Source organism: Artemia franciscana, chromosome 2 (genome assembly GCF_032884065.1).
Source record: "Artemia franciscana chromosome 2, ASM3288406v1, whole genome shotgun sequence".
NCBI lineage: Eukaryota > Metazoa > Arthropoda > Branchiopoda > Anostraca > Artemiidae > Artemia > Artemia franciscana.
In genome coordinates, this window is record NC_088864.1 from 20,451,789 (window position 1) to 20,464,492 (window position 12,704).

Below are 12,704 nucleotides of genomic sequence, written 5' to 3' on the forward strand. Positions count from 1 at the left end.
AATAATAACAAAATAAAAATTATATGTTCTATTTGTTTTCCACCAGCTCATTTGAGCAAAATCATTTGTGACAGCCATATACCCATGGTTAGCTTAGAATCTCTCTAAAATGCTTTAAACAGAAGGAATTTTAAAAACAATTATACTAATCAGCAAGAAGAATATTAACATAACTCTTTAAACTTGGTACTTTTTAAGACAAATTTTTAGCAAAGCAAATGCAAAACTTTAATGGTGTAGTATGTCATCTCAAAAAAACATTAAAATGTGTCAGATGTATTTTGATACATGATGCCTTAAAGACTTTTAGTTAAATCTCTGAAGTGAAGGGTCAGGCATTCCTTTACATTTTATAAAACATATAACAAGAAAAATAATTCAATTTTTTCACAAAAGAAGAAGCTTGATTTTAAAAAATAAATGTATTTTTAACAGAAAGCAACTTACATCAATGAAATCAAATAAAACAAAAATTCATGGAGAATAAATAATATCAGCCATATATTTAACTTATAATGAGTTGGCATAAAAGATTATTTCTAAATTTATAAAAACCCAGTGTTATGGCTTAAAGTTCTGCTCAATCAACATGAATTGTCTTTTCAGAACTAAGGCCAGAGAAAAAGAAACTGATAACCTAAAATTAAGGTACCCAAAAATTTCAGGACCCTTTAGAGGGAAAAGAAGCGGAGGTAGGTACTTGAAATACCTTCCTGGGACATACTTTAGCTTGTACACATCCCTGAAAGTTTCATTTTCCTAACCTAGCCTCTTTCAAAGATCTCCAAAAGTAGCTAAAGTAAAATTTTACCCCTAATTTACCTTAAAAACCCAGTTTAAACAACAATCTCAACAAACAGAGACTACATAATATAGGCATTGGACTAATCATTCTAAATTTGTTTGCAACTAAGAATATAGGGTGGTTTAGAAACTAGGCCTGTTTCAGACGGGAATGTTTGACTAACTCACCAATGTGATAGCTGCCTTCCTAAGAACAAACCTTTTTAACAACCAAAAAACTTTTCTTATGATTCCTTATTATGCTTAGCCTATGCAAGATGGGCCTGGAACATCAAAAACCCTTTAAATCCTAAGAAATATGCATAAGATTACTTACAGGTCACTGAAAAGCTAAGATTATTTCCAATATTTACAGTTTCCTTGTCTTTTCTTTAGACAAAACGATTTCACATGTTTATCCATTTTAAAGAAGACATAACATTGACGTCACTTATCCTCAGTAATCTTTTTCATAGGGGGCGTAAGCCCAGGGACAAGTAATTCTGAGCGTAATCCGACTAACCTCTGACATCATGTGCATCTCATAAAGCGCTTTGATTAGGCGAATAAGTAATCAGAAGTTTAATATTAATTAATTAACTATAGAACTGAAAAATATTAATAGAAAATCTTCCAAAATAGCCAAAGAAAATGCTCACAATTTATCGGTCGTTCTGTGTCGCTTTTCCTTCGAAGACTTGATAAAGAAAAGTTTAAGAGATGACAATGAAAAAGCAGGAAATTCAAAACATAAGTAAGTGGCTAAATGGAATTAAAAGTGTGTGAACACTTTTTGGAATTGCTTTGTAAGAGGTTGCCTTCTTTTGAAAAAGAGTGAGTTCTATTTTTTTTAAATATCCTATTTAATGTATACTGATTAATTCACTATGTTGTTCAGCTATCCTTGATGTTACTGAGAATCTTTTAGGCTAAGAGTAAATATTCAGTCAATGCTCCTATTACTTGAAGAATTGTTTTTGGTCATGAAACTATTGATAATAGATGCATTTTGACTTCTGGAACATCTTTTCTCTCTTGCAAAACTACTGCAAACTCACTGATATGGAGTTATTATATATTTGCAGATAAGGGGGAGGGGGTAAAGCATAGCATATATTAAATACAGCAATGGTTAGTTTACGTATTTAATATATAATATGCTTTACACCACCCCCTCCTTCTAATGTGCAAAGATGTAGCCCAAATTTGTTTCTAAACTATTAGGCTACAGAGGTAAAATTGGAGCAAACAGTATTACTGGCTTTCATATAAAGTGAATATACCACTCAATGCCTTTTTTAATGCTATTTACAAATATAATAATCACTTCTACCAGAAATTCTGATTTAAGCACTTTTTGACCTCTTAAAATGGCCTTTTTGACCTCTTAAAATGACCTAAATATAGGGTCATTACAAATCTGTAATAGTTTAGAAACAAATTTGGCTATATATTTTCACATCAGGGAGGTGGGGGTAAAGCATAGCATATATTAAATATGTAAACTAACCATTGCTGTTTTTTTTTTTTTTTATTTGTGTTTGGGCACATTGAATTTTAATGAGATGAGAAATCACCAGTGCAACAACACAAATACATAGTAAAACAAATACAGCAATGGTTAGTTTACGTATTTAATATATGCTATGCTTTACCCCCCCCCCCCCCCCTGATGTGCAAATATATAGCCCAAATTTGTTTCTAAACTATTACAGATTTGTAATGACCCCATATATAGGTCATTTTTAGAGGTCAAAAAGTGCTTAAATCTGAATTTCTGGTAGAAGCAATTATTATATTTGTAAAGAGCATTAAAAAAGACATCAAGTGGTATATTCACTTTATATGAAAGCCAGTAATACTGTTTGCTCCAATTTTACCATTACAGATTCATGATTTCAAATATCCAATCAACAAAAATAGAAACGATTGCAAATTCTATGTGTGTATTAAATAAAAAAAAAAGTTTTTTTAACTGAAAGTAAGGAGCAACATTAAAACTTAAAACAAACAGAAATTACTTTGTATATGAAAGGGACTGCTTCCTCATCAATGCCCTGCTGTTTACACTAAAGTTTGATTTTTTCTACTAACTCTTCTTTTTAAAACAGTAAAAAACTTTAATTTCAGTAATTGAAGTAATTTCTGTTTGTTTTAAGTTTTAATGTTGCTCCTTACTTTCAGTTAAAAAAAAACTTAATTTTCTTATTTAATTTCTGGACATTTTTGAATTGATGCACATTTTGAATTTTGCTCTCCACAGAGGAATAATTAAAACAAAATTTGCATGTTATTTTTTTGGCTAAATGGCTTTCTCATAGTTTTGATGAAATGATTTTGAGAAAAAAAGAGCAGGGGAGGAAGCTTAGTTGCCCTCCAATTTTCAGGTTACTTAAAAAGGCAACTAGAACTTTTAATTTTTTACAAATGTTTTTATTTGTAAAAGATATACATAACTTATAAATTAGCTTACATAACAAACTTTTGTATAAAGCTTAAATTTTGTCCCAATTCATTAAGAATGACTGCTGAATCACAAAAGCAATAGAATAAATAGTTGAAATTACTAAAAATACTTTAGGATAAAGAGCAAGATATTAGGAGGGGGTGAGCCCATCATATGCATTGTAATTTCTGTTTGTTTTAAGTTTTAATGCTGCTCCTAGCCTCTAGCTGAAATTTTTTTTTCATTGTTTTTTTTTAAATAATACTAGAAAATCCTGTACTCCCTTCAGGGAAATTTTCTTCCCCCATGACAAATTCCTCAATGGAAAGTTCCTCCAACATATCCCCCTCTTGTCAACCCCTCCCCCAACCAAAAATCTCCCTGAAAATATCTCTACACTTCCCAATAACCATTACTGTTGGTAAGCACTGGTCAAAGTTTATAACTTTTAGCCCCTCCCATGGGGACTTTGGGGGAATAAGTTATCCCCAAAGACATAGTTATAAGGTTTTTCAACTATGCTGAATAAAATGGCTATATCAAAATTTTGATCCATTTACTTTGGGAAAGTAATTAGCATGGGAGGGGTTACTAGGTGCCTTCCAATTTTTTTTGTCACTTAAAAGGGCACTAGAACTTTTCATTTCCGTTAGAATGAGCCCCCTTGCAACATTCTAGGACCACTGGGTTAATATAATCACTCCTGGAAAAAAACAACAAACAAACCAATAAACTGGTAAAAAATAAAAAATTCCACATTTTTGTAGATAGGAACTTGAAACTACAAGAATATTTGGGCCAGAATAACTCCATAATGGTGAGTTTGCAGTAGTTTTGCAAGAGAGAAAATATGTTCAAAAGTTCAAAATGCATCTATTAACAATAGTTTCATGGATAAAATTCTAGTTAATTGACTCCTTGCTATCTCAGAAAGGATTTAGGTTAGGAAAATGAAACTTTCAGGGATGAATCTACTGACTAAAGTGTGTCCCAGGAAGGTATTTTGAAGCAACTGCCTCTGCTCCTTCTCCCGCTAGAGGACCCTGACCTTTGATGACCTTTAAAAATATATGTGTTGTAAAAGTTAAACCTTGCAAAATAGATCTTCTGCTTAATTGAAGTACAAAAAAAAATTGTTTTCAGCTTTATAACTTTCCTCAATCCCAGTTTATAAGTTTTTAAAGATATGCAAATACATTCCCTAAATTTTGAAAAAAAAAACATTGATATGGCTCAAAATTCTACCCAGATAACAGGAACTGCATTTTCAGAACTAAAGGCAGAGAAAAGCAACTAGTAACTGAAAATTAAGGTAAAATGTTGTTTTGTCAAAATTTCAATAGGTATAGACCTGTCATGTAGGCTAATTTCAGGGCCCTCCAGAGGGACAAGGAGTGGAGTTGGGTACTTTAAAATACCTTCTTGGGACATATTTTATCCTGTAGACCCATCCCTAAAAGTTTCATTTTCCTAACCTAAACCCTTTTCGAGATAGCAAGAAGTCACTTAACTAGAATTTTACTATTTCATGACCCAAAACAATTGTTCAGATAATAGGAACGTTGACCAAGTATTCTGCTTATGTTTACATCTGATCAAAATTTTCAAATTGCCATTTAATTCAATATAGTTGAAAGGTCCATTAACTGTGTCTATGGGATGATATGACTTCCCCATAATTCCTTGGGGAAGATCTGAAAGCTATGTAATTTGGTCATCTTCACATAGGCCTAGAGCCTAATATTTACTAGTTCTTCAAGTTCAAGTCCCTAGGTTAATAGGCTATTAGTTGTTTGCAGATTACTGAACTAGGCCTAGCCAAAAATAAATAAGAATTGTTTCTGATGTAAATGCTTACACAAAGGCAGCTGGTCTCTATATTATCTAACACCAATAACAAATCTCACTTTGTCAGTGCTCTAAAGACCAATGTCAAAGCAACAGCAAGACCAAAGTCTGAATCCAGTAAGGGGGTGAAAGGAACCAGTATACTCTACTGATTTTGAACAGCATGTGGGTTGACCTCACTAACTTGTCAAAACATTCTAGAAAAACATACTTAGATATATCCTTCAGAATAAAGGAATATCATTGGACACAGCAAAAGTGTATCGATAACCTTCAGCTTTAAGAGTTGAACTGGAGCATAACTGGTGGACTGGAGGAGCTATGCTGTTTTCAGCCTTAGGTTACAGATGAGCAAAAGTAAAGATAGAAAAGTAGACATCCAAGCAGATGAGCAGTAATATAGATAAGGATAATTAAGAGAGAAGTATAAAAGACAGAGAATAGAGAAAGGAAAAATTTGTTTGAGTTTTCTTATGACCCCCAATCTTCTTGAAATCTTTACTCTTATCATCTGAATATGCTGTATGGATGTTAGGTTTCATCCAGAAGAAGTTCAGAGTTATCACACATATTGGTCAGGTGGGTGGCATATAAGACCTCTTGAGGTAGGAAGCTCTATGACTGTAGGACAACTCTTACCTATATGGGAAAATGTGTAGGCATAATTTTTTTTACAATTAACAGCTAAAAGATTACTATCAAACTAATGATAAACTTTTTCTGTCATCTTTTGTAACTTTAGTATAAGGGATTTTTCATCTGTAGCCAATACACCTAATATACTGTCATCAGCAAATGCAATTGGCCAATGTTGGTATTACCGGAACAATTTTTTTGGGTCATGAAATCATTGTTAATAGATGCATTTTGACTTTTTGAACATCTTTTCTCTCTTGCAAAACTACCACAAACTCACTGTTATGGAATTATTCCAGCCCAAATATTCTTGTATTTATACATATAGAATTGCAATCATTTCCATTTTTGTTGATCAGAAATTTAAAATCACTAACTTTTTAAGACTGAAAATTGCTCTTTGGCTTTTAGAGACAATTTTTTGTTAGATTAGGTTAGGTTGAGTTTGCGGTAGTTTTGCAAGAGAGAAAAGATGTTCAAAAAGTCAAAATGCATCTATTAACAATAGTTTCATGACCCAAACAAATTTTTCTGGTAATACCAACATTGACCATGCACTTAATTCTTTATCTTTATTGGATGCAGTTATTGATGAAATTTGGGAATCATATTTATGACATAATCTGCAGCAGAGATTTGGTGTTGTGGTAGTAAAAAGCCAATAGATGTCATTGCTGTTAATGAGGAATAGTGAAGGCCCAAGAATTGAGCCTTGAGGCACTCCATAAGGAACTTTAACTTGGCTCTCTGTAGCTTCAGCAGCGATAGAATGGCTAATGAGATATGAAGAAAATCATGACAGTTGTTCCTCACAATCTCCATGATGAGACAGCTTAATGACAAGGATCTTGTGGGTCACACTGTCAAAAGCTTTAGATACATCAAGGAAAACGGCTGCTGGTATGAGACCAGAATCTAATGACTGTCATATGAAGTGAAGAAACCTATTGCACACATGTCTGTTGATTGTTTTGCACAAAATCCAAATTGATGTTTATGGAAAAACTGTTAACATTGAGATAACTCATTAGTTGCTTCAGTATTATTGTTTTTTTTAATATTTTAGAAAAACATATAGGAGAGAGATTGGCCTGTAATTCCCTGGATCTCCATGGTCACCTCCTTTACATATCACTTGTGCTGACTTCAGTTGCTGTGGGAATACTCCTAATGGGAATGACTTATTAACCAAATGACACAGTGGCTTTATAATGGATGGAAGAATGAACTCAATGACTTTAGCAGGAATTTGGTTGAAAACAACAGAAGAATTCTTAAGGGATAAAACTATTTTCTCAAATTCCTGCTCTCTGACTGGCTCAAGGGTCATTGATTTAGAGCACAGAGGACCAAGAAAACGTTTCCATGGCTGAGCTTTAGAACAAAGAGGCATATCTTCCACTGATTTTTTTTTTCCAACCTCAGCAAAAACTTGTGTCAGCTGATGTCGAACTTAGCATTCATCTGTATTCAACTTATCATCTATTTTCAGAGATTCGGGACAACCTAGTTGTTCTGTTTTCTTGTGTAGCCTCTTATTACATCCTATGTCTTCTTAACATTATTTCTAGAATATACAAGTCTCCTAGTAAAATATGCCAATTTAGCTTTGCATGTCAGTAATTTTAGCATGTTTTGGTATACTTTTAATGTCTCTTGCTTTTGACCACTTGTTCTTTTCTTTTATGCTTTCCAGAGATTTCGCTTTCTTTTTATTGATGTTAGAATTTCACCCGTCATTCATGGGGCTATGGGTGTTGGTCTTTTAGACTGACTAGTTGGGGATTTTTTACTATGCTCCAAAAACTTACTTTTGACATTATAATAAAACTGATCAAATATCCTACCATAATTTCCTAAATTAACTTCTTCAGATTGCACAAAATCCCACAAAGTAGTATTCAGAATTTCCTTGAGTGGGTCAAGCTCTGTTGGTGCATATTAAAATATTAGTTTATTATGGATTATTTGTCTTTTACAAATCTGGGGAAGTGGAAGCATAGCCTCAATAGAAAAGTGGTTCAATAAGTAAAGTTGCTATTTGATTTGAAATCCGCATTGGTAAACTTGTGCAAGGAACTAGCCCAAATAAAATTACCAGTGATTGAAGATCGGAAATTTGAAATTGGGAAATATACTAAAATTTTTTGGGGGGGGATTTCATTTGGGGAGGAACGTTCCCAGGAGCCATTTTCAAGGAGAAATTTTACTTAGGGAACGGGATTTTCTGGCATGATGTTCAAAATCATCATAAATTAAATAGAAATAAGCTTTTTCAACTGAAAGTAAGGAGTAAAATTAAAACTTCAAATGAATAGAAGTTATTGTGTATATTATGGGGGCTGCTCCCGCCTCAGCGTTTGCTCTTTACACTAAAGTTTGACTTTTTGTCACAATTTTATAAGAAAGAATACTTAAACAGAAGGTCTGTTGAATTTGAATGATATGCATTCCTAAGAAAGAATATAAAGAGCAAGGGTTGAGGCGGGGTAGTCCCCTCATATATGGAACAGTTTATATTCCATACAACTTATTATACAGTTTGTAAAATGAAAGAAAAAATATTAATGATATCATAAATACAAAAAAGCGTCATAGAAAGAAACAAGTTTGAGCTAAAAATACCTTAATGAGCAAACCACAGTCAAACTTCAGTTTGAAGAGGATAGATTCAACAGTCACAAAATATCTTAAAGGAAAAATGTTAAGGAAGCAATACAGAGGATCTGCTGACGACTTTGGTGGATACAAATTAGGGGAAGACAAGTAACTCTTAAGGACCCCCAATACATTTTTCTGTTGTCTTTGAAGTGGTGTAATATGAGAACTAAATGTGTTAAGGTAAACAAGTGATGAAAATATTAAATGAGAATGAATAAGTGCATAATAAGGTGATTTCATTGCTTCAAAGGGAAGGGTTGACCAGAGTCTTTGTATTATCCCTCTATTTGTTTCATCCACAGATTGTGAATTTCATCCACAGATTGTGAATTTCATCCACAGATTACATATATGTGGCTTCCATGATAGATTAGAGTCAAGGAGGACTCCGAGGTATTGCATAGTTGTTGCTCATGAAATCTTTATTTTAAAATCACTTGATTGAATTAGTTAAATCTCAGGAACTGCATCATTACATCGCGAGAAAACCAATAATTTTGTTTTATCAGCATTAAGAGTTAGGTAATTTGACTCAAGCCAAAATATAAGATGGTAGAAAGCTTCCTACAGTGCAAGTCTCAGTCAGCTCACATCTTTCCCTGCAACAGTACATGGAGTGTCATACACAAATTGCAAGTTTAAACCAAATATTCTTGTTGAATTATTCAGGTCGTTCACATAAATTAAGAAAAGTAGGGGACCAAGTATTGACCCTTGCAAGACAACAGCAGTATTAGATTGACAAGTCATTTCAGATGAAACATCACCTCCATCAACATATTGAGAACAGGCCTTAATATAAGATGCAATTAGGGATTTTGCTGGCCCTCTTTTACTATAATGATCCAATTTGTGCATTAAAAATCATGAGATATAGAATCAAACGCTTTTTTAATGTCATGAAAAACGGAAGCTGGAATTTCTTCACAGTCATCAATATCACAGACATACTGTGTAGTAATTGGACCACATGATTGGTAGGATGGCATTTGCGAAATCAGAACTGTAGCTGATTTATCATTTCAAAAATAATCTAAAAAACACACTATTCTATTATACAGACAATGTTCAGTTATTTTAGAAAAACCTGACAGGAGCAATTTAGGCCAATAATTTGATGGATTCGTTTTTTCCCCTCCTTTGTAAAGAGCCAATATTCTTGAATCTTTTAATGACGAAGGAAACGTCCCGTTTTTAAATGCCAGGTTTATTATATGGCGTAAAATACGCAAGATTTGGGGGAATATTTCTTTTAACAGAAATGTCCATGATCCGTCAATACCCTCAGAATGACCATTTTTCAAAAGAGTATCTACAATCTTTAATTCTTTTTCAGAAACCAGTGTTAAAAAATATTGACTTATCATGTGATGGCAGAAGAATTTTCTAAAATCATTTTTAATTTGTCTACTTGATCTTGTTGAGGCAGCAGACTGCAGGTTTTTCACCTATTTCAGCAAAATCCCGGTTTAGGGCATCTGCTATTTCCTTCTTATCATTAAGAGGTACTTGATTTTCAGGCATGCACATTTCATCTGGAAAACTTTGGTCCTTCCTCTTGCTAAGGCATTCGTTAATTAGTGACCATGTCACTAATTAACAGTAATAATAAGGCTATCAGACAAGTATTCAGGACCTTTTAGGGTAATTAGGAAATATAACGATAAATGTAGCATAGAAATTTTAAAATTTTTAAATTGGAAAAACTTGTAAAGTGCACGCCAGTATGATGAAAAAAAAACAAGTTTCCGAGAATATGGAAATGTGGACCGGAAATTGATGCGTATTCAAACAATGAAAATAATACACGTAAGTCAAGATTAGGGGGATTAAAACCTTTTCAAGTAAAATTAGGTAATTTTTCAGATGAAATTGATAAAGGAAATTTCTGACCGTAACAAATACGGTCTACTCTAGAAACAAAATGCCAACTTAAGAAAAACCTGAAATCTAAGATTCCATCATTTGAGGTTTTGATGAGTTTAATTACACTCTTTCCCCCAAGGCCCAATTCTTTCCAGGCAGAATCTCTACACCCTGTCCCCAAAAAAACTTTCCCGGCGATGCTCTAAGTCCTATGATTTTGATAGAGAGACTCATCTTGGTATTTGAAAAATTACACAAAGCAATTGATATCCCATTTCACATAACTCCCCACAAGAGGCTGTAATATCACTATCCAATCTAAAGAATTGAACCTCAAACGGCAATGGATTGTGTAAACTACCCCATAAAAACTGGAACAAATTCCTTTCATTACAAATTGAGAAACCTCACTAAAAAATCACAAAAATAACTTTATCATGACATAATAGTGTCTGAAGCAAAAACAAAATTTTGACACATACCTGAAACAAAATTCAACATATACCTGAATATTATGCCTTTAAAGTGTGGAGACAGCCAATGAAGTAATTCGATTTGTTGCAAAGTTTCCGAGAGTCCATTAATCTTCTCCATTAAAGAACCAATGGAGAAAGATCAGTAAAAAGACATAATGGAAAGACCTTCCACTTCTAAGTAAGCCAAGGACTTTTTGAAGGGCAAACTAGTTCAGCACTGAAGTCATAAATTTCAAACGAAAATCTTTGTGAAGCCTAGTATACTACTTCCTCTGAATCTAATTCAGAAAAACAAGCAAAGCAAGACATTTAGAATGGAAAATAAAATCAACATTATCATCAACTGAAACTCATTGGAAACAGATTAAATTGAATGGGAAACAAATTCTTAAAAAAAACAGCATGAGAAATTTACTTAATAACTTTAGGGGAATCTAAGAAGCAAAAACACCAAAAAAGTGAATGAATGGCGAATACAAAATCTGGAACATAAATTAAATTTGTGATAGAAAAGTTTTGCTAATTTAGGAACCAAAGCTTCCGGGATGTGACTACATGCAGTGCTTGTAGTGCAGTTCGAAAATTGTGAGTTTTGACATTTAGCGCGTTTGTTTGAATTAGCCAGTAGGACCTGGTCAGATGCCTATGGAAATGTAGTTCACAATAAATTATTGGATCTTTTAATTAATGTTGACTTTCATAAGTTCCCTTATTCTTTCATAAGTTTTATGAAGTCCTTTCTAACTGATAGATGTATTTATGTTCAAGTAAATCAGTCTAGAGGTGGGTTATGTTCCATTACGAGAGGTCTTCCTCAAGGTGCAATATTGAGCCCTCTTCTGTTGAACTTGTATGTTTCTTTTTAAAGTGTTTCTGCTACTTGGCTAAGATTCCAAACACTTATACAGTTATCCTGAATTCGAAATTGTCCTGGGATATTGATCAGAAGATATTTAAGGCATCAATTGATATCTTAAAGAAGAAAAATATTGTTTAGTAACAATTAAACCTCGAAGAAGTCAATTTTATATGGATGGGATTCATCTATAGTTTTTGATTGTGCAGAAGAGAGTGGGTGTGACTAGGAAGAGCCGTATTAGTACCGGCCGGCCTAGTGGTCTTAAACTGCTTGGGACAGGTAGTTCAGGTACCCACACTTCCTACAATCAATAACAGTGTATTATTGTACATAATTAATGTTTTTTCACTTAATTTAAGATCAAGTGAAATAATAGTTAGCCTATTATACGAAAAGAAGAGTTTTAAAACCTGCTGAGTAATCATTAATTAGGCAATAGAAAAATTTTGTTTTTTCCTACTGGCATCAAACTTGCTGCAACTATACGGAATTAAAAAATTATCTCTTTCCCCAGAAAAATTTTGCTCTGATGTTACGTCTTAACAGAGGACAGTATTTTTTCCAATTGACAACAGACATCAATGGGATGTTAAATATGACTGGTATGTCTGATTGAAGTCTATATTCTCTGAAATCGTTCCATGCAATACAGACCTTATCTTAAACCTTAGTTCTCCAGAGACGCAAAGAGTATTAGTGAGTAGCCTCCAATCCTACCTCAGCTGGGCTACAGGTAAGATGTTATCCCACCTCTGGGTTGGGACAAAATACGGTGGGCATTTTACAAATTGAAGCAGCATGCCACGTAGTCCACCATTGCATTAACGGTAAGCTGAATCTGCTCTAAGCGCGTTCTTTTTTTTTTCATGCAGAGAAACACACTTTTCTATTCTTATCTGCAACAGAAACAAATTGAATATTTGAGCTTAGAAGGTCTTTTTTCCCACTGTTTTCATGTGGAATGCAGCTGTTAAAGTGAAGTTAAATTTTCGACAATTATTTTATCTTAAATTTAAATCATAAACAGCACATCTTTACCAGGGCATTAACAGTGAGCTTAATTCACAACACCAGTTAATTCATAAGTTTTCACAGATCAGTTTTTACATTTGAACTTAAATCTTGAAAG

The 12,704-nt window shown here is 33.3% G+C and overlaps 2 protein-coding genes across 3 annotated transcripts in view; one reads left to right on the forward strand and one right to left on the reverse strand.

The window, feature by feature from the left end:
* The window catches only part of LOC136038502 (cyclic nucleotide-gated channel alpha-3-like), a gene marked incomplete in the record, with an annotated part of 208,048 nt that extends 206,831 nt beyond the window's left edge, over window positions 1-1,217 (reverse strand). For both annotated transcript variants that reach the window (XM_065721600.1, XM_065721609.1), the window contains 1 exon segment: window positions 1,121-1,217.
* Window positions 1,218-1,487: 270 nt separating this feature from the next.
* LOC136038543 (CUE domain-containing protein 2-B-like) overlaps window positions 1,488-12,704 on the forward strand; it is a 30,717-nt gene continuing 19,500 nt past the window's right edge. Inside the window, exon 1 of the mRNA XM_065721695.1 lies at window positions 1,488-1,617. Within this exon, the coding sequence (XP_065577767.1) occupies window positions 1,550-1,617 (68 nt within the window). The 5' untranslated portion in view covers window positions 1,488-1,549. The remainder of the gene's footprint in view (window positions 1,618-12,704) is intronic.